This window comes from Coenobita brevimanus, chromosome 82 (assembly GCF_032717465.1).
Source record: "Coenobita brevimanus isolate Jiangsu-jjx chromosome 82, ASM3271746v2, whole genome shotgun sequence".
NCBI classification, from domain to species: domain Eukaryota; kingdom Metazoa; phylum Arthropoda; class Malacostraca; order Decapoda; family Coenobitidae; genus Coenobita; species Coenobita brevimanus.
In genome coordinates, this window is record NC_137035.1 from 15931565 (window position 1) to 15953471 (window position 21907).

The window sequence follows — 21907 nt, forward strand, 5'->3', positions numbered from 1 at the left end:
GTAGTGAAGGAGTGTATGGTAGGAGTGCCTGAGTGTGGTAGCTATGATGAGTGCATGTGGTAGTTACGAGTGAGAGTGTAGTTGGTTTGTATGGCAGGTATGGATGTGGGCCCGTAGTGAGGTTCATTTCTAGGCTAGTGTAGTAGTTGGTGGTAAGTGTGAGTGTGTGGTAGGGACAGGTATGTGTATGTGTGGTAGGGATACTTATTAATTTGTGGTAAGTACCGGTAGTGTGGTAGGTACAGGTGTTTTAGATTTTTTTTTTTTTTTTTTTTTTTTTATGTGTCCGACTCTGGGCATAGGCTTCACAGCCTGCTATCAAGGCCCAGCAGTCCTCCTACATACCATACACCTCTACATGTCACCACTTCGGCGCTAACACCCACCGTCCATATTGAATACATGCTAGGGCTGTCTCATACAGGACTGGTGTATTGGTATTAGCGGGGGTATTTTTACGACATGTCGGCGGGTCTTCTGGTAGATCAGTAAAGCCTGATTTAATGAAATTCAAATCCTTAAACTGTTCCCTGCCCCAGCCGGGATTCGAACCTGGGTCCGTAAGGACTGCAGGCCACCTCTCTACCGATTGAGCCACCACCTCCCCCTAAATGTGGAAGTATGGCTGTGGTGAGGGTCTTTTCCAGGCTAGCGTAGGGTTATGTGGTAGGTATGAATGTGTGGTAGGAATAGTTATTGGTGTGTCGTAGGTACAGGTGTGGTAGATATGGAAGTATGGCTGTGGTGAGATTTTTTTCCAAGCTGGTGTAGGGGTGTGTGGTAGGGATGGTTATTAGTGTGGTAGGTACAGGTGTGGTAGGTACAGGTGTGGTAGGTGGTGTGGTAGGTACAGGTGTGGTAGGGATGGATGTAGGTTCATTCCCAGGCTTCTGAAGGAGTCTTGACCCCTCGACGCGCTCCAGCCGAGGCTAAAATTGCCCCTCTCTCTCTCTCTCTCTCTCTCTCTCTCTCTCTCTCTCTCTAGTAATGGTAGTAGTAATTGTAGTAGTGGTGGTAGTAGGGATAGTAATGGTAACGATGGTAATAATAGTAATAATGGCAGTAATGGTAGTAATAATGTAATAATTGTAGTAATAAAGATAGTAATGGCAGTAATGGTAGTAGTAATAGTAGTAATGGTAGTAATAATGGTAGGGGTAGTGTTGTTCGGTCATTACCATCATTGTGGTCAGAGGCGTGTAATGGTTGTGGTCCCTTCTCCACCCCCTCCCCCTCCCCCTCCCCTCCCCTCCCCTCCCCCTTCTCTCCTCCCTTTCCTTCCTTCCTTCCTTCCGTCCTTACTCTCCATCTTTCCCTTACAACCCCTCCTCCTTCCCCTCCCATCCCTCCTTCTTTCCTTCCATTCCCTACCTTCCTACATACCATCCTTCCTTCCTTCCTTTCTTCCTTCCTTCCTTTCTTCCTTCCTTTCTTCCTTCCTTCCTTCCCTCCCTCCTTCCTCTTACCTTCTTCCTTCCTTCCTTCTTTCCTTCCTTCCTCTTACCTTCTTCTTTCCTTCCTCCTCCTCCTGCCTCCCTTCGTTTCCGTCCGTCTCTCCCATCCTTCGTTCCTCCTTCCCTCTTCCTTCCGCCTCTCCTTTACTACCCTCCCTTCTTCTCCCCCTCTCTTCCTCTCCCTCCTCTCCCCCTCCCTCCCCTCACCCCCTACCTTCCCCTTCTTCAGATATACAGTAATTGATGGAAATGGATTTGTGATGATGATGATGATGATGATGGTTATTATTATTATTATTATTATTATTGTTTTTGTTAGTGTTATTAAAACTGATGGTATTATTATTTTGAACATTTTTATTTTCGTCATTATTATTATTATCACTACCACTACTACTACAAAATAAATGTTAATTATAATAGTAAATCAAGCCTCCAATCTGATACACTTGACCACATCCCCATTAAACGCTCTCTCTCTCTCTCTCTCTCTCTCTCTCTCTCTCTCTCTCTCTCTCTCTCTCTCTCTCTCTCTCTCTCTCTCTCTCTCACACACACACACACACACACACACACACACACACACACACACACACACACACACAGGCCCCTGAGTCTCCTTTCATATAAATGGATCATGAATGTGAAGAAAGGCCATGCAAATTAAGCCCCCCCCCTTTGACCCCTCCTCCCCTCCCCTCCCCTCCCCTCCCCTCCCCTACTGACCCTTCCCCCTCCCCTCCCCTCCCCACTGACCCCCCTCCCCTCCCTCCCCCCCCTCCAGCAATCAGTCCTGGTCTCCTTATCTGCCTTGTGTTGGATTTGATGCCACGTTCTATTAAGTATCTCTGGATAATTACGTAGCAGCTGTCCCGTGCCGATTCATTCCTCACATCACACCTACTATACTACTACTACTACTACTACCGCTACTACAACTACTACTACTACTACTACTACCGCTACTACTACCACTACTATTACTACTACTACTACCTCCACTCGTGCTGCTGCTACTACTACTACTACTACTACTGCTACTACTACTGCTACTACTACCACTACTATTACTACTACTACTACCTCCACTCGTGCTGCTGCTACCACTACCACCGCTACTACTACCACTACTATTACTACTACTACTACCTCCACTCGTGCTACTACTACTACTACTCCCATATCAGTATGAAAGCGTTATAGATAAAGAAGATAATGTTAAGGTGTAATATAAAGAATAAATCACTCAGGCGAAGGTGTTTGGATGCTCATTTATCACCTCGAATGTGACACTGGGAACCCTGTTTGTCTGGGAGGATTTCTGAACACCTCTTCCTTAGCGATTTATTTTGTATATTGGAACGTGATTAGAGTTTTTATCCTATTTTACTTCTTCAGTCTCAGGGTGTTTTTTTTTTTCTTGGCAATTTTTCTGGGCGATTTATTTTGGCTTTTTTTATTTATCGTATGTTTATTGATTTATTTGTTTAATTGTTTATCTATGTATTTATTGATTTGTTTTCGTTGTTTATTTGTTTGTGTATTTACTTAATTTGTATTGATTTGTTTCGTTATTTATGTGTATTTGTTTATCTTATTGGTTTGTTATATTTGTTTGATTGACTTAATGTATATATTCATTTATTTATTTATATTTATTAATGTTTAAATACGGCATCGGTCTGAAGGGGTGACTACCGTGACTCAACATATCCTTCTTTTTTTTTTTTTTTTCCCGTCATCTTGCAGTCTTAATTTCAATATATTTTAATCTGACAGTCTAAAAAAAAATTGACATCCCAGTGAGGGTTGTGGTATAGATGTTGCAGCGTTGTAAATTGGTGTAAAAATGGTGTAAATTGGTGTAAAAATGGTGTAAATTGGTGTGAAAATGGTGTAAAATGGTGTGAAAATGGTGTAAATTGGTGTAAAAATGGTGTAATTTGGTGTAAAAATGGTGTAAATTGGTGTAAAATGGTATAAATGGTGTAAAAATGGTGTAAATTGGTGTAAAATGGTGTAAATTGGTGTAAAAATGGTGTAAATTGGTGTAAAAATGGTGTAAATTGGTGTGAAAATGGTATAAATTGGTGTGAAATGGTGTAAAATTGGTGTAAATTGGTGTTAAAATGGTGTAAATTGGTGTACGATGGCGTAAAAATGGTATAAATTGGTGTAATATGATGTAAATTGGTGTACGATGGTGTAAAATTGGTGTAAATTGGTGTGAAAATGGTGTATGGTGTAAATATCCACTTTGGGCGGTGTGCCGGTACGGTTAGGAAGCTTACTAACACCTCATCCTTAGCGATTTATTCCTGATTCTACTCCGTTACTGTATATGAATGCGTAGTTTCGAAAATAAATCGCTAAGGAAAAGGTGTTTAGTATGTATGTTGATGTTAAAATCCTTCCCACTTTCCCAATTTCCGATCGCTTTCATTTTTGAAAGGGGGGGGGCACGCTCCCCAAATTTCGCATTAAGGGGGAGAGCCCATTACACAATTTATATTTCATTATTTTTTGACCATTTTTTATTTTGTGAGGAGAGGTTGACCCCCCCCCAAAAAAAAAAAAATCATGTTTGGAAAATTATATATAGTGGTGATGCACACACACACACACACACACACACACACACACACACACACACACACACACACACACACACACACACACACACCGCCAGGTCATTTCCCAATCAGCATTTTCCCCCCAAAGACCCACCAAAAAAACACGCAATAACATAATGAATAATTTTGGCGAGCACTGTAAATCGAAACACAATGCTCATTCTGGTGTTATTCAAGAGACGAAAGGCTGTTCACTCAGTCGGAAAGAGGCGAAGGAATTTGAAGCGTGTTGCAATTATGATAAACACTATGTAACTTTTCAATCCATTCGCTGTAGTCCGTTCACCGTAACCTGGCAATTTTCGTTACTTTCATCTTTTGTGTTCGCTTTTTTCACTCTCTCTCTCTCTCTCTCTCTCTACTGCATGGTGGTCATTCTCACATTTTCCTGCCAGCTTTAACTGGAGGGTTTGGAGGTGGGGGGAGCCTTCTTGCTGTACTATCCTTATCCTTCAGCTTGTACAATTGGATCTCATAGTCATAGTCTTCTCTGTAACAAGCAGCCTCGAAAGGACTATAAGATCTGTTGCTGTTTGCCTTCCTTTGTATTTCGTTATCTTGGTAATTTTCGTCCTTTCATGTCATTTCTATTCCAAAACACTTCACCCTCTTTTTTAGTTCAGGGAAGCGACGCCTTCACTTGATGGCACTGATATGACAGGGCAAATCCACTGGCCGGGTGGAGAGAGAGAGAGAGAATCAGAGAGACAGAAAGAGACAGACAGGGAGAGAAGCATGAATATTGAAATGTGTGGTCTCCCCAATTGATATTTTTAACCAGTGTGTGTGTGAGTGTGTGTAATTCCAAATGTCGTATTGGAGGGCGACGGGAAAGTGTTCAGTGGTTTTAAAAGGTGTTCGATTGGGGGGTTCAATAATGTAGTGGGGGAGGGGAAGAGGGGAGGGGAGGGGAAGGTTGAAACTAGAAGAGGAGAAGGCTGGAAGAAATTTAAAAGGGCGATGAGAGAGAGAGAGAGAGAATTGGCGGGAAAGATAATAAATGGTAGAGAAAGGAGAGTGAAGGAGAAAGACTGAGAGAAGAAAGGAAGATAGAAAAACGTGTGTGTGAGAGAGAGAGAGAGAGAGGGAGGATTAGGGATGGAGGCAGTGTGCGAGAGGAAGGGTGGTAAAAAGAGTGAACTGCTCCCCTACTGAGCGGTAAGACAGGATAGTGCTGCTGACTCACCCCCCTGACTCACCCCTCACCCCCCTGACTCACCCCTCACCCCCCTGACTCACCCCTCACCCCCCCTGACTCCCCCCTCACCCCCTGACTCACCCCTCACCCCGTGACACCCCTCACCCCCTGACACCCCTCACCCCCCTGACTCACCCCTCACCCCCCTGACTCACCCCTCACCCCCCTGACTCACCCCTCACCCCCTGACTCACCCCTCACTCACTCCTCACCCCCTGACTCACACCTCACCCATCACCCCCTGACTCACACCTCACCCATCACCCCCTGACTCACACCTCACCCATCACCCCCTGACTCACACCTCACCCATCACCCCCTGACTCACACCTCACCCACCCCTCACTCACCCCTCACCCACCCCTCACTCACACCTCACCCCCTGACTCACCCCTCACCCCCTGACTCACCCCTCATCCCTCACCCCCCGACTCACCCCTCACCCCCTGACTCCTCTTACCCCCTGACTCACCCCTCACCCCCCTGACTCACTCCTCATCCCTGACTCACCCCTAACCCCCTGACTCACACCTCACCCATCACCCCCTGACTCACCCCTCACCCATCACCCCTGATACTACCCTCACCCCTTACCCCCTGACTCATCCCTCACCCTCACTCATCCCTCACCCCCTGACTCACACCTGACCCCCTGACTCACCCCTCACCCCCTGACTCATCCCTCACCCCTAACTCACCCCTCACCCCTGACACCCCACACCCTTCACCCCTGATACTACCCTCACCCTTTACCCCCTGACTCACCCCCTGACTCATCCCTCACCCCCTGACACTCACCCTTGACATCCCCTGACTCATCCCTCACCCCCTGACTCATCCCTCACCCCCTGACTCACTCTAACTCCCTGACTCACATCATGACATCCCTCCCCCCTCACCTCATACTCCCCTCTCCTCTCACCCCACAGTCCCCACCCCTCTCCCCACACCCCTGATACCTCATACCCAGCTTATCACCACTCACACCTCACACCCAACACTACACTACACTACACACCATAACACTATACTACACTTAATTGGAAACACGTTCATATATTAAGGTGTGTGTGTGTGTGTGTGTGTGTGTGTGTGTGTGTGTGAGAGAGAGAGAGAGAGATAGTGATGTATAAAGGAAACAAAAACAATCTTTAAGTCCATTTTCTTTATTGAACATATACTATAATATTTTAAATTAATACATGCACTATAATTTATTTAGTCTATAGCGCATATGGAAGGAAAATTATACTTGAGATATACATGGATGAGGGTGAGGGTGAAGCAGGGTGAGGGGGAGACAAGGTGAGGGGGAGACGGGGTAAGGGTGAGGCAGGGTGAGGGGGAGGTGGGGTGAGGGTGAGGCAGGGTGGGTTACGCCTTTGCTGACTTCGCGATGACCGTGGGAAAGAAACACCTGAATTGGAGGGAGGGAGAGAGAGAGAGGGAGAGAGAGAGGGAGGGAGGGAGGCAGGGAGAGAGAGAAGAATTAAATTAGGTGAATGTAAATAGATATAAATACAAAAAGACATAACAAATAGATAGGTAGAGAAAGAGAGAGAGAGAGAGAGATTTATAATTACTAAACACTCATTCCTCTTCATCCTGTCTCTTTCCCCTTTTCCTACCTCCACGTCTCTCTCTCTCTCTCTCTCTCTCTCTCTCTCTCTCTCTCTCTCTCTCTCTCTCCTTTCCTCCATCTTTTCCCTCCCTCCCTCCTCTTCCCCTCGTTACCCAGTCGATACTCGGAAAGGGGATGTGTGTGTGTGTGTGTGTGTGTGTGTGTGTGTGTGTGTGTGTGTGTGTAACCTTGTACATGTATGGGATTTTGTGTGTGTGTGTGTGTGTGTGTGTGTGTGCGTGCGTCTGTGTGTCCCTAATATCGAGTTTCATTATCTCCTTCACCTCATTTGTAGCCTCTCTCTCTCTCTCTCTCTCTCTCTCTCTCTCTCTCTCTCTCTCTCTCTCTCTCTCTCTCTCTCTCTCAATTTCTTCCACTATTTTCTCCCTCTCTTTAAATCACCAAGACAGGACTTCGCTGTTAGCACTTGAAATGGGCTTGAAATGGGGGACGAGGAGAGAGAGAGAGAGAGAGAGAGAGAGAGAGAGAATGTAAACAGGAGGGAAAGGGAAGGAGGGAGGGGGAGATAAGAAGGCAGAGGAGTGTGTGTGTGTGTGTGTGTGTGTGTGTGTGTGTGTGTGTCTCATTCCTAGAAAAACACGGTACTACGTCGGCTCCTCATACTTTGCATTGCACTTCTTCGTGACTAGCATCCTATTGTTAATCTATTCTTTCAACTCAGCTCCCTTAACACCTTTTCCTAGGCGTTTTATTTTGATTATAACACCTTCCTTCCCTATTCTGTGTCTTATAAATCCATCTAACATTGCCATACTCAGCATAAATAACATACAGAAGGATATTAACCAGCCATATCCAAAAATAAATCGCTAAGGAGGAGGTGTTAGGGAGTCTCCTAATGAGACGAGAATACGGGTCATCCACGAGTACCTGACCTAAAGATGATTTATTGAGTTATATAATGGTTGGTTTGGGTGGTTTGTAGAAGCACTTTGTTTAACAGAAATTTGATGCTATAGTTTTATTTGGGGCATTATTATTATTATTAGTAATAGTAGTAGTAGTAGAAGTAGTAGTAGTAGTAGTAGTAGTGGTAGTAGTAGTAGTAGTAGCAGAGGCTTGCACTTCAAGAAACAACACTTTATTGACGCCACAGCCTTGAGATTTGGGTGGCCAGTAGGGAACCAGCCTCAACACTGTACCTGTGGCGCTGCCTTTGATGCATTGTTTGTGTGCATTCGACATGATGGAGTGCGGGACCTCACTGCCAAAATGCTACCAGAAATATGCCATGATGTCACCATAGAGCTCTGCCACCTCTAGACGGGCAGCACTTCACCCACAGTACAGCAAATACACCAATTGATGCAGGAGTGCATGTCATTGTCCGAGGTTTCTGGACACGTGGACAGTGGGCCTTCTTCGACATTGGGATATTTGATCCTATTGCAGCATGTCTCCGCCAACTGTCTCTCGAGGCTGCACATAAGAGGAATGAATAAGAAAAAAAAAAAAACTATCAAGATAGGATCCAACATGTGAACCACGGTCGATACACTCCCCATGTGTTGACAACATCAGGTAAGACGGGTCCAGAGGCGGGCAGATTCTCCTCGAGACTGGCAGAGGTTCTTTCTGAGAGGAAGCATCAGCCGCAGAGTTCTGTACTGGCCTGGATGAGATGTGGACTGTCATTCTCCCTCGTGAGGTGTGCTCTGCTATGCCTCAGGGGCACAAGGTCATCAGCCCTCAGGCCTGTCTCTCTGGCGGGTATGGATTACGAAGCCACTGTAGTCGAGAGTCGCATAGACCAACGACTCCAATGGATTAATGCCATTATTAACACTGTGTGAATAAAAAGAAAGTAATAAAAGTACAGTAGTAATAGATGGTAATAGTAATGGTAGTAATAGTAGTATATTTTAAGAGCTTTAAGTGTTTTTTTTTAATGGTTAGAGATAATGTTTTTGTGTTTGGAGACCCGCTAATCTTGTTGTTGTTGTTGCGTAAAATGTACTGATAATTTGCGATAGGCTGTTGTTGCTGTTGTTGTTGTTGTTGTTATTGTTGCTTGAGGTGTAGTAATGTTTTTGTTGTTGTTGTTGTTTCAGAGCGGTTACGGCGGGTACAGTGTTGATGGTCGCGAGGATTGGGCTGGTGTGAGTGATGCATTGGCCCCATACCCCTCCACTGCCACCCCATCACCACTACCCCCGCCATCACACCACTTCTACACCCAGGTATTGTTGCTGTGTCTTATACCACACCATACCATACCATACCATACCCCACCACACCACACCACACCACACCACACCACACCACACCACACTACACTACACTACACTACACTACACTACACTACACTACACCACACCACATAATTACCACACTAGTTTTTTGCCATTCTCACGCACAAAATGACCTAATATTATGAAACTCTAGCTTAATAAGAAGGTAAATAAGAAGTGCAATTAGAAGTCGAAAGGAAAGCAGACAGCAACAGGCCCATTCCTCCTTTCTAAGCTGTCTGTTAGAGGGAAGTAAGGAATGGGGGTATATTCTCTCTCAGTTTAGCCTCTTCCCCCCGAGAACGTGTTATTGAGGTTATTGTTGTTACCTGTAGATGATCAATTAACTCACCGGAAATCACCAACACAGGTAGGGTGATTGAATGCTGTCTAATCACTTCAGTACTAAAATAGAGTGAGAGAGAGAGAGAGAGAGGGAAGTGAGGGAAGCGGAGAGAGTAGTAAGGGAAGGTGTGTGTGTGTGTGTGAGAGAGAGAGAGAGAGAGAGAATGAGGGAAGCGGAGAGAGCAATATGGGAAGGTGTGTATATGTGTGTGTGTGTGTGTGTGTGTGTGTGTGTATGTGTGTGTGTTTGTGTGAGAGAGAGAGAGAGAATGAGGGAAGCGGAGAGAGCAATATGGGAAGGTGTGTGTGTGTGTGTGTGTGTGTGTGTGTGTGTGTGTGTGTGTGTGTGTGTGTGTGTGTGTGTGTGTGTGTGTTGGAAGGTTCATTGGTAGTGTTTTTGTGTTGGTGTGAAATTGTGGGAGAAATTTGAGTTGATATTCACAGGCACAGTTTTTTTTTTTTTTTTTTTTTTATGCTTCTCTTAATGCCCATCAATAGTCGACTTATTTTTTTTTTTGACCAATTTTGAAGCAGCTCACGTGTTAAAAATATCCCAAGGGACGCGTTACAATATACTTTTCTATTTTCCCGTAAAACCCTTTCCTTACTGATTTATTCCTTATCGATTTATTATATTTATTTACTTACTCTCCTCCGTTACTTTATTCTCGTGTGTTATTCGTGTAATCTGTGTCACATTAAAGATATAGGAAGCAAAGGGGATATTTGTGGCTAGCTTGGGTAATAAATCGCTAAGGAAGTGGTATTAGTGAGCGTCCATACTGGAGGAGGGCGCGGGGTGATTTCTTGTCATTACTATCCATAAATCACCCCTACAAATCCCTCCTCCCCTCCCTCCCCCTACCGGATTCCCCTACGTCATCAACTACGTCATCAAGGTTCTCTCTCTCTCTCTCTCTCTCTCTCTCTCTCTCTCTCTCTCTCTCTCTCTCTCTCTCTCTCTCTCTCCCTCCCCATATCTCACTAGTCAATCCCGTCAATCCCTATCATATTCACCTTCATTTTCCTTGAAGGTTACGTGAATATTAGGTTGATACACACACACACACACACACACACACACACACACACACACACACACACACACACACACACACACACACACACACACACACACACACACACACACACACACACACACACACACACAAGAAACAAGAGAAGCTATCCTTTCCTTGGCCCATTTTCTCATCGGTAAAGGAAGCTCCCAAACACCTTTTCTTAAGTGATTTATTTTGGTTATTACACCTTACTGTCCTACTCTGTGTTATATAAATCCATCCAGTATCGCCAAACTCTTCATAAATAGCATACAAAGGATATTAACCAACCGTATCCAAAAAATAAATCGCTAAGGAAGAGGTGTTAGGGAGCTTCCTTACTCGACGGGAATCCGGGTACTGGGTTCGTATTTTCGTCAGTTAAGGAAGCTCCCTAACACCTCTTCCTCAGCGATTTATTTTTGGATACGGCTGGTTAATATCCATTTGTACGCTATTTATGCAGAGTATGGCTATGTTGGAAGGATTTATATAGCACAGAACAGGACAGTAAAGTGTAAAAAGCAGAATAAATCGCTTAGGAAAAGGTGTCAGGGAGAGAAAAAAAATAATCTTAACTACGACAAAAAATCGATCGTAAGACAAGTTCCCCAAGAAAGAACAAGGTCAGGTTAAGATGGTGCAGTTTTTTTTTTTGCCCCCCCCAACAAAAAAAATATATATATATATCGACTCGGCATTGGCTTCACCCCTTCAGCACGAGGACGTATTGTGTAACTAATAATAATAATAATAATGATAATAATAATGTGTGTGCTAATAATACTACTAATACTAATACTAATAATAATAATAATCTGTGTGTGTGTGTGTGTGTGTGTGTGTGTGTGTGTGTGTGTGTGTGTGTAGTGAGGCTTTTGATGTGTCCATGTGCGTGTCAAGTGTTGGGCGCTCATTTTATACCCCGTGTGTGTGTGTGTGTGTGTGTGTGTGTGTGTGTGTGTGTGTGTGTGTGTGTGTGTGTGTGTGTGTGTGTGTGTGTGTGTGCGTGTGTGTGTGTGTGTGTGTGTGTGTGTGTGTGTGTGTGTGTGTGTGTGTGTGTGTGTACGTTAGCGTTTGCGTGTGCGTGCTCAGATTCCTCTCCGTTACCCGACCTCAAACGTTGTCAACAAAATCCAGAGGTAATAAGATTCTCTCTCTCTCTCTCTCTCTCTCTCTCTCTCTCTCTCTCTCTCTCTCTCTCTCTCTCTCTCTCACACACACACACACACACATACACATTACACACCCTTAACGTTTTCATTGAGTCTCGAGTCGCCTTCAATTTTATGGTAGTTGTGGTGGATGGTGGTAGTTGTGGTAGATGCTGGTTGTAGTTCTGGTAGATGGTGATGTGGGGAGAGAGAGAGAGAGAGAGAGAGAGAGAGAGAGAGAGAGAGAGAGAGAGAGAGAGAGAGAGAGAGAGAAATGTGAGCCAGCGAAAGGGTAGAGACATCAAGGAATACGTGAAAGCAAAGGTCCTCGGTGTGAAAGGGTTAATGTTTTGATCACGTCAGTCATCGCACGTGGAGTCGAGGCCTTGTACTCATGTCTTTGTTTCTTGTTTTTCTTGTTTCTGCTATTTTTATTTTTATTTTTATTTGTTTTATGTCTTCGGCTGAGTCATCTGTATCCCTCCTAGTGCAACAGTCAGGTTCAGAAGTTTATCTCTTAGTGTTTCACCTCCTCTGCGTGTCACTTTCCGCTGCTGGCTAATATTCCTAAGCTGAGAGGGGCTTGGCATATTTCTCTGCCTAATATTTCACCTCCTCTGCTTGTAATATTCCTCTGTTAGGCACTATTCTTAAGCTGAGAGAGGCTTGGTATATTTCTCTGCCTAATATTTCATCCCCTCTGCTTGTAATATTCCTCTGCTGCCTAGTATTCCTCTGCTGGCTAATATTCCTAAACTGAGAGAGGCTTGGTACATTTCTCTGCCTAATATTTCATCCCTTCTGCCTGTAATATTCCTCTGTTGGGTAATATTCCTAAGCTGAGAGAGGCTTGGTATATTTCTCTGCCTAATATTTCATCCTTTCTGCCTGTAATATTCCTCTGCTGGCTAATATTCCTAAGCTGAAAGAGGCTTGGTGTGTTTGTCCATAAATAAGTAGAGAGAGAGAGAGAGAGAGAGGGAGGGAGGGACAGACAGACAGAGACAGAGAGACAGACAGACAGCAGCAAAAATTATAGACACAGTGGAAGAGAGACCAACTTTTGCCCCTCACTGTAAACAACCCCCCCCTCCCTTCTCACACGCCCCCCACCCCCCAAAAAAAAAAAATTATAGCACCAAATATAAAAAAAATAACTAAATAAAAATCATTATATATTTTGAACTGGGATCTTTTCTGAAACCATTAAATTCGTCTCCTGCAGTTTTTTTGAATTCGAGTTTATTTTTATAATTTATTATGATTATTTCCTGGGTTTTGCATCATGACTGGAAAATTCAATCATCTTTTTTGGGGAGAGAGAGAGACACACACACACACACACACACACACACACACACACACACACACAGACGGACAGACGGAGGAAAACAAGTGTGAAATAGAGGGATGACATAATGAAAGAGAGAGAGAGGAAGAGCTTTTTTTTTTGCGTGCGTGCGTGCGTGCGTGCGAGTCAGCGTTGGCATCGGACGAGTTAATTATGTGGCCCAAAAATGTCCATCTTTCCAAAATTAATATTATTTCGACCCAGTATTTGGTGATATATTGTGTTTTTAATTGCCCGGGAAATTTATGACACCCATGATAAAAATAATGATAATAATTAACTCCTATGACGCTCAAAATCACGTAAAAAAAATAATAAAATAAAGACACGTACTCATAAAATTGAAAAAAATGGAAAATTAAAATGAACAATATTGGAAAATGATTGTTGTTTTGGGGAAATGGGTCTTTTGCACTGGTGTTATTAAGAACGATTTTGTGTGGCTCGTTTGGCCTGTAGGAGCCAAGGATTCCGGGAGCTTGGTCGATGAGTGGATGGTTGTGTGGCTCGATTTTAAGTGGGCAGTTTGTTGATAGTTCTCCTGGGAAAGAGTGATGATGATGATGATGTTCCGTATCGTTTATAAAAGCTTCATCATTCTTGTATGGGTTGGCTTTGGTTACCCAATGGCGGCTATCCATGCTGCTCGATCTCTGGCAGCCTCCCTATTCAGTCCCTTATCCCTGAGGTCGCACTTGATGCCCTCGTCTCAGGTCTTTTTCGGTCAGCCTCGCGCAACCTTACCCCCAGCGTGCACACTTCTTACATTCCACAGCCAGTTGTCATCCCCCCATCCTCTCCACATGCCCAAACCATCTCAGTCTACCTCTCCTCATCACAGCACCAGTACACTCCAGTCCCATCCTTCCTCTCAACTCTTCCATCGTAAACCTAACACCTCCAGACCTCGCACCCAAGGACGCACTGCTTTTATGATGATTTTCGTTTTAATTTTACCTCGAAGTTCCTCGGCTGATGAAAGGTGGTGTTTTGTGTAGGTGGGGAAGAGTTTGTTAACCTTCTCACGGCCGGGACAACTCTAGTATTGGATTCCAGTGGGTGAGAGGAACTTGAGAGTTGAGTGTTGTGGTGTGGATTGAAGTCAGTTTTGTATATATTAATAGTCTAGTGGCAAGGATTATGATGATGATGATAATGATGATGACTTGTAGTGGTATTATAGTAGTAGATGTATTAGTAGTAGTAGTAGTAGTAGTAATAGTAGTGTTATGATGATGATGATGTTGATGATGATTATTATTATTATTTATTTTTTCTTTTTTTTTTTAGGGTGATGGCGTGATGACGGAGCTGACGGGTGGTGCGCCTGTCAATGGTCACCCCGGTACCCCAGTGTCCGCCTACCCCCCCTCCTCCCTCCCCCAGGCCCCCTCCCAGCTGCCCCCCCCGCCCCACCACCCCCACCACCCCACCACCACCGCGCCCCCACACCGCCCCGTCGACCTCTCCCAAGCCCAGCGCGACTCCCAGCCCACGCCCACGCTGCCCCCGTACCCACCGTCCATCCACGACCCACGCCCACCCTCACTCATCGACACTGGTATGGAAGTACTGTTTTATTTTTTTATTATTCTTTTTTCTTCCTCCTCTTGTCTATTTTCCTCCTCCTTCTGTCAGTTTTTCTTCCATCTTCCTCTTCCCTCTTCTTCTCCCCTCTTCTTCTTCTCCCCCATCGGCCCTCTAAGTAGGGTAATGTTATTGTTTTGTCTTTGTTTTTCTTGTTTCTTTGATTCCCTTCTCTTCTTCCTACTCCTCCATCCCCACCTCCTTCTCCCCCTGTCCTTTCTCTCTCTTCCCTCCCCACGCCCACACTGGTCCCATACCCACCGCCCATCCACGCCCACCGCCCACCTTAACGTATCGACAGAAGTAATTACTACAGTGTCTGGTGTGTATATTCATTTTTTTTCTCCTTTCTCCTGTTTTCATCTCTCTCCTTTTCATTTCTCTTCTCTCTCCTTCTCTCATTTTCTCTCCTCTCCTCTCCTCTCCTCTTCTCCTCTCTTCTCTTCACTTCATACCTCTCCTCCCCTCTCCTTCCTTCCTTCCTTCCTTCCTTCCTTCCTCTCCACGTCCACACATACCAACAGAAGAGATTTTTTTTTTCCCATCTCCTAACCTCTGCTGTTTCCCTGTTTGTTCTCTCCTGTTCTTTTTCTTCTTTTAATTCCTCTCTCTCTCTCTCTCTCTCTCTCTCTCTCTCTCTCTCTCTCTCTCTCTCTCTCTCTCTCTCTCTCTCTCTCTCTCTCTCTCTCTCTAATTAGTCATATTCTAGTATTTCTGTCTCTCCTTGCATGTATTTGTGAATGTATGTATGTGTATATGTATGTTCAGTTAAAGGTAAATGATGATGATGATGATGATGATGATGATTGATGAGGTTAATGATTCAGGGTGATGGTGATTGATGATGATGGTGATAATGTTGATGATATGATGATTAGGTTGATGATGGTAATGCTGCTGCTGATGGTGATGATGATAATGATGATGATGCTTGCTTGTGATGATGATGATGATGATGATGATTGTATTTCCATTGTATTTTGTATTGTGTATTTATTGTATCGCCTCTTCCATGCTTCCCACAGCCAGGTAAGTCACTCATGTTTGTGTTTTTTCTCTGTTTTTTTTCTGTGTTTGTGTTTGTTTGTGAGGCAGTTCGTCCATTTCTACGAGAGAGAGAGAGAGAGAGAGAGAGAGAGAGAGAGAGAGAGAGAGAGAGAGAGAGAGAGAGAGAGATTAATTAGGGTCCAATAAAAATGTGTAATGATGGGTTGCGAGTGTGTGTGTGTGTGTGTGTGTGTGTGTGTGTGTGTGTGTGTGTGTGTGTGTGTGTGATAACAGTGAGTGAGATGCTGATAAGAGAGTGGGCCTTTCCGCTCCTCGCCTTCCCCCAACCTGCTACACTCACACACACACTCACCTACTTGTACACACACACACACACACACACACACACACACACAGAGGGAGAGAGAGGGAATCACACACACACACACACACACACACACACACACACACACACACACACACACACACACACACACACACACACACACACACACACACACACACACACACAGGGAGAGAAAGGGAATCACACACACACACACACACACACACACACACACACACACACACACACACACACACACACACACACACACACAGACGAGGTAAAAAGGCACTCAGACAGACAGACAGATAGATAGATAGATAGATAGACAGACGGACAGACAGACTATGCAGGTGTTAGATAAGGCAGCACGCGCCCTTCTGCCCATGATAAGCTGTAGGGGGGGAGGGGAGGGAAGGGGAGGGGGTTGAGACAGGTGCAGCTCCCCACACCTGTCCCACACCTGTCGCATCACGTGTCACTCCATATGTCTTGCTTCACCTGTGTGTGTGTGTGTGTGTGTGTGTGTGTGTGTGTGTGTGTGTGTGTGTGAGAGAGAGAGAGAGAGAGAGAGAGAGAGAGAATGAGGTGAGGGAAACAGAGAGAATTAAGGGAAGGTGTGTGTGTGTGTGTGTGTGTGTGTGTGTGTGAGAGAGAGAGAGAGAGAGAGAGAGAATGAGGTGAGAGAAACAGAGAATTAAGGGAAGGTGTGTGTGTGTGTGTGTGTGTGTGTGTGTGTGTGTGTGTGTGTGTGTAAAAGGAAAGATGTGTGTGTGTGCGTGAGAGAGAAAGAGAGAGAATGGGGGAAGTGAGGGAAACGGAGAGAGCAGTAAGAAAAGGTGTTTGTGTGTGTGTGTGTGTGTGTGTGTGTGTAAAAGGAAAGATGTGTGTGTGTGCGTGAGAAAGAGTGAGAGAATGAGGGAAGTGAGGGAAACGGAGAGAGCAGTAAGAAAAGGTGTGTGTGTGTGTGTGTGTGTGTGTGTGTGTGTGTGTGTGTGTGTGCGTGTGTTTGTGCGTGTGTGTGAAGTAAGGACGGTACAAACAGTTAAAAAGAAAAGACTGTGGGAAAGAAATATGTGTGGAGAGAGATTCACAGAGAGAGACAGAGAGAGAGGATGGAGGAAGGGAGAGAAAATGATAGAGACAGGAGAGAAAAATACAGAAATCTTTGAGCATAAGAAATTAACACAGAGAAAGAGAGTAACATAGAGAGAGAGAGAGAGAGAGAGAGAGAGAGAGAGAGAGAGATCGTCAGCTGGGAGTAATCAGCTTTAGTCATCGAGCAAATTTGTCGGGGTGTGAAAATGAGCAGGCAGGGGGAGGGGAGGGGAGGGGAGGGGAGGGGAGAGGGGAGGGAAGGAGAGAGGAGAGAAGAGAAGGGATGAGGGGAGGGAGGAATGGAAAGATGCGGAGGGGAGGAAATAGGAAGGGTGGGGAGGAGGAAAGAGATGAGGGGAGGAAAGGGGAGAAAAGAGGGAAGAGGGGAGGAGAGAGAAAGGAATGAGGGTGAGGAGGAGAGGGGAGGGGAAGGGAGGAGAGGGAGCAGAGGGAGGAGTAAGGGTGAAAGGTGAATTAGGATTAGGAGGAATGAGAGGGGGAGGGGAGGAGAATGGATGAGGGGAGGGGAGAGAAAAGAAGGGATAAGGAGAGGGAGGAGGGAGGGGGAGGAAAGGGAAGAAATGGAGAGAAAGGATGAGGAGGAAGGGTAGGGAAGGAGAGAAGAGGAAGAATGAATGGAGAGAGAAGAGAGGGAGGGGGAGGATAGTGGGGGAGAAAAGCTGAAAGGAGAGAGAGAGAGAGAGAGAGAGAGAGAGAGAGAGAGAGCGCAAATGAAAAATAGTTAGAAAAGAGGAACACAGGAAAGGGAGGGAAGGAGAAAGGTGGAGATGGAGGGAGGGAGGGAAGGAGAGAGGTGGAGATGGAGGGAGGGAGGGAAGGAGAGAGGTGGAGATGGAGGGAGGGAGGGAAGGAGAAAGGTGGAGATGGAGGGAGGGAGGGAAGGAGAGAGGTGGAGATGGAGGGAGAGGGGGAGGGAGGGAGTGAGTGCTGAGGATATATTAATTGAGTCTGGCCACACACTCAGTAATTGCTGACTAATGGCTGACACTAGGCGGACAAGAGTGGGCGGAGGGAGGGAGGGGAGGGAGGGAGGCAAGCAGAGGGGGAGGAGGAGAGAGAGAGGGAAGGAGAGAGAGAAGCAGAGAGGGAGGAGGAAAAAGAGGGGGAAGGAGAGAGAGGGAGAGGGAGGGAGGGAAGAAAGGAGAAAGCATATATTTTTTTTTTCACAAACACTACCATACCATGAAAAAAATATGAAAAAAAGAGAAAGACAAAAATGATACATATTAACATTTAGCACAGCAATTGAAAAAAGAAAAATAATGAAAGAAAATAACAAGAAAATAATTATAAAGTGTTACATAGAGTTACACAGGCCATACAGACCTAGTGTTCCTTTCTTAGTAGGGATGTTTTAGGATTTATAGAAAGGCTTGATATATAGAAGTTAAAATTATGTGTTTTAAGAGGGTAGTGTGGGAGGTGCGATGGGAGGGAGAGAAGAGAGGAAGGAAGGGGAAATGAAGGAGGGAAAGAGGGGAGGTGGGAGGGGAGGAAAGAAGGGAGGAAGAGAAGAGAGGAAGAAAGGGGAAATGGGTGAGGAGAGAAGGGGAGATGGGAGAGGAGTATAAATGAAAGGAGGAAGAGAAGAGAGGAAGGAAGGGGAAATGGAAGAAGGAGAGAGGAAAGAGGGGAGGTGAGAGGGGAGGAAAGAAGGAAGGGGGAGAAGAGAGGAAGAAAGGGGAAAGGGAGGGGGAGAGGAGGGAGGGGGCGATGGGAGAGGAGGATAAATGAAAGAGAGGAGGGAGGAAGGGGAAATGGAAGAGGGGAAGGGTAGAGGGGAGGGAGAGAAGAGGGGAAGAAAGGGGAAATAGGTGAGGAGAGAAGGGGAGATGGGAGAGGAGGATAAATGAAAGGAGGGAGAGAAGAGAGGAAGGAAGGGGAAAAGGAAGAGGGGGAGGGTAGAGGGGAGAAAAGAGGGGAGAATGTGTCAAAGTGGAGTGGAGGGAGGAGGGGAGGGGAGAGAAAAAGGGGGAGGCATTGATACACTCAAGTGGCTGGGGAGAGAGAGAGAGAGAGAGAGACACACACACACACACACACACACACACACACACACACACACACACACACACACACACACACACACACACACACACACACACACACTACACTGAAGCTTAAAATGGATGGATAGATAGATAGACAGGCAGATAGATTGATAGATAGCCAGACGCCTTATATTCGCCTTCGCCTTCACGCTGCCCTCCCCCCAACTCACCTAATTCTCCCTTGGATTATATACCGGAAGTGTCGCCATTTTGGTCTGAGAGAGGCGTGGAAAATGTGTGAAAAAGTCCTCGAGTTGAAGGGGTGAAGGGCGCTACGGTCCATTGAGAGAGAGAGAGAGAGAGAGAGAGAGAGTTTATGTATGAATGTGTATTAATGTAGTGTGTGTGTGTGTGTGTGTGTGAGAGAGAGAGAGAGAGAGAGAGAGAGAGAGAGAGGTGATGATAGATAGAGTAGGGGAGGTAAAGGGACAACACGTGTTTCTTATTGACCTATGTGACCCCCCTCACCCCCCTCCCCTCACCCCCCTCCCCTCCTCACCCCCTCATCTCCCCTCACAACAATATTGACTCATCAGATGCCCTCCCCCTCCCCCCCTCCCCCCTCCCTCATCCTCTCACGCCTCCCCTCACTTTCCTCCTTCCCCTTATCCTTTCCCCTCATCCTCACCCTTCAGTCCTCCCCTCACCCCCTTCCCTTCCCCTTTCCCCTTACCCCTTTCCCCTTTCCTCACCTCCTTCCCCTTTCCTCACCTCCTTCCCCTCACTCTATGCCCCTCACCTCTTCCCTTCCCTCTTCCCTCCCCTCCTCTCCTCTCTTCTTTTCTCCTCTTCTCTCCCCTCCCCTCTCCTCCCCTCCCCTCCCCTCTTTTCACACTACACTCCTTCCCCTCCCCTCCCCGCCCCTCCCATTACACTCCACTCCTTCCCCTCCCATCACCCTTGTCCCCTAGTCCCTCCCTCCCTTCCTTCCCCTCACCTTTCCCCTCCTTCCCTCTTTCCCTCACTTTATCATTCCCCTCACATGCCGGTTTTCCATCGCTGTCACTCCATCTTGTCTGGGTCACGTCATCGTTGGCCGCCTCGTTTTCATTTCTTTTGTCATCTTCCTCTTTCCCCTCGTCATTTCTTCCTTTCCCCTTTTTCGTCCTTCCCACCGCTCATCTGATCTCCCCTTATCTCCCCTCTTCCCTCCATCCTCTCTTTAGTCTCCCCTCACTTCCTTTGTTCACCCCTCTCTCTCACCGCGTTTTCTTTCCCTTACATTTATTCTCTCTTTCTATTCTCCCTTATCTTCCCATATCTCTCTTTCCCCTCTCTTTTTTCTCTCTTTTCCCCTCTCTTTTTTTCTCTCTCCCCTCTCGTTCCCTCTCTCGTGCCTTTTCTTGCTCCTGTCTAAGTTCTTTTTTTTTTCTATCGTTTCCCCTGTTGTGTCCATCTCTCATCATTTAAATTTTCGCCTCTCTCTCTCTCTCTCTCTCTCTCTCTCTCTCTCTCTCTCTCTCTCTCTCTCTCTCTCTCTCTCTCTCTCTCTCTCTCTCTCCTCCTTCCCTCATTTCTTCTTTCCCTCCTCTCATTCTACCCCATGTTCCCCCCTTCTCATCCTTTCTCTCCTCTCCTCCCCTCTTTCCCTCCCTTTATCTGTCCCTCCCTCTCCCCTCATCCTTTTCCCCTCCTCTCTTATCCTTTCTCCCTTCTTCCCTCCCCTCCCCTCCCCTCCCCTCCCCTCCCCAACACCTGGCCCCCCCTTGGTCACGGTGCTAATGTTTGGCCACAATGGACCTTTAAACGGTGGGGGAGGGACACGTAATGAGAGAGAGAGAGAGAGAGAGAGAGAGAGAGAGAGGCACTGTAAAGAAAGCAAATATTATAACGGTATATAAGTTTGTGTGTGTGTGTGTGTGTGTGTGTGTGTGTGTGTGTGTGTGTGTGTGTGTGTGTGTGTGTGTGTGTGTGTGTCCGACTCTGGGCATAGGCTTCACATCCTGCTTTCAAGGCCCAGTAGTCCTCCTACGTACCGCACACCTCCACATGTCACCACTTCGGCGCTAACACCCACCGTCCATATTGAATACATGCTAGGGCTGTCTCATACAGGACTGGTGTATTGGTATTAGCGGGGGTATTATTACAACATGTCGGCGGGTCGTCTGGTAGATCAGTAAAGCCTGATTTTATGATTCAAGTATTTTTAGGAGTGCTTTTATTGATGCTTTAAAAGTAAGTCACATCTTGGCAGCTGCTACGTAACCAAGTGTGTGGGGGGGGGAGGAGAAAGTGAGTAAGAAGAAAAGGGAGGAAGAGGCAAAAGAAATGGGGAGAATAGTAAGGTAGGAAATAGGGAGGTGAGAAGGAAGGTAAGTGGGGAGAACAAGGGAGGGGGTAGGTAGGGGAGGGAGGGGAGGGAAGAAAGGGTAGGGAGATGGGGGAGAAAGGGTTGAGAGAGGAAAGGGGACGAGAGGAGGGAAGGGAGAAACGGTAGAGAGGTGGAGAGGGGAGGGGAGGGGAGGGGAGGGGAGGCACCATAACGTGATCCTCGCCACTCGATTAGTTCCGCCATAACTTGATAACTGAATAATGTTTTTTTGTCTCCTGCTGGCCAGAGAGAGAAAGAGAGAGAGAGAGAGAGAAAGAGAGAGAGAAAGTGAGCAAGAATACAGATAGATAGATAGACAGATTGGTAGGTAGATAGATAGGGAGGGGGTGATATATTTGGATGAGAGAGAGAGTACAGATAGATAGATAGATGGATTGGTAGGTAGGTAGATAGAGAGGGAGGGGGTGATATAT

General features: G+C 46.0%; 1 protein-coding gene across 1 annotated transcript in view; it reads left to right on the plus strand.

The window, feature by feature from the left end:
* Positions 1–21907, plus strand: part of LOC145409630 (recombining binding protein suppressor of hairless-like) — a 140295-nt gene that overhangs the window by 6393 nt on the left and 111995 nt on the right. Inside the window, exons 2-3 of the mRNA XM_080279982.1 lie at positions 8979–9107; positions 14360–14630. Of these exons, the coding sequence (XP_080136108.1) occupies positions 8979–9107; positions 14360–14630 (400 nt within the window). The remainder of the gene's footprint in view (positions 1–8978; positions 9108–14359; positions 14631–21907) is intronic.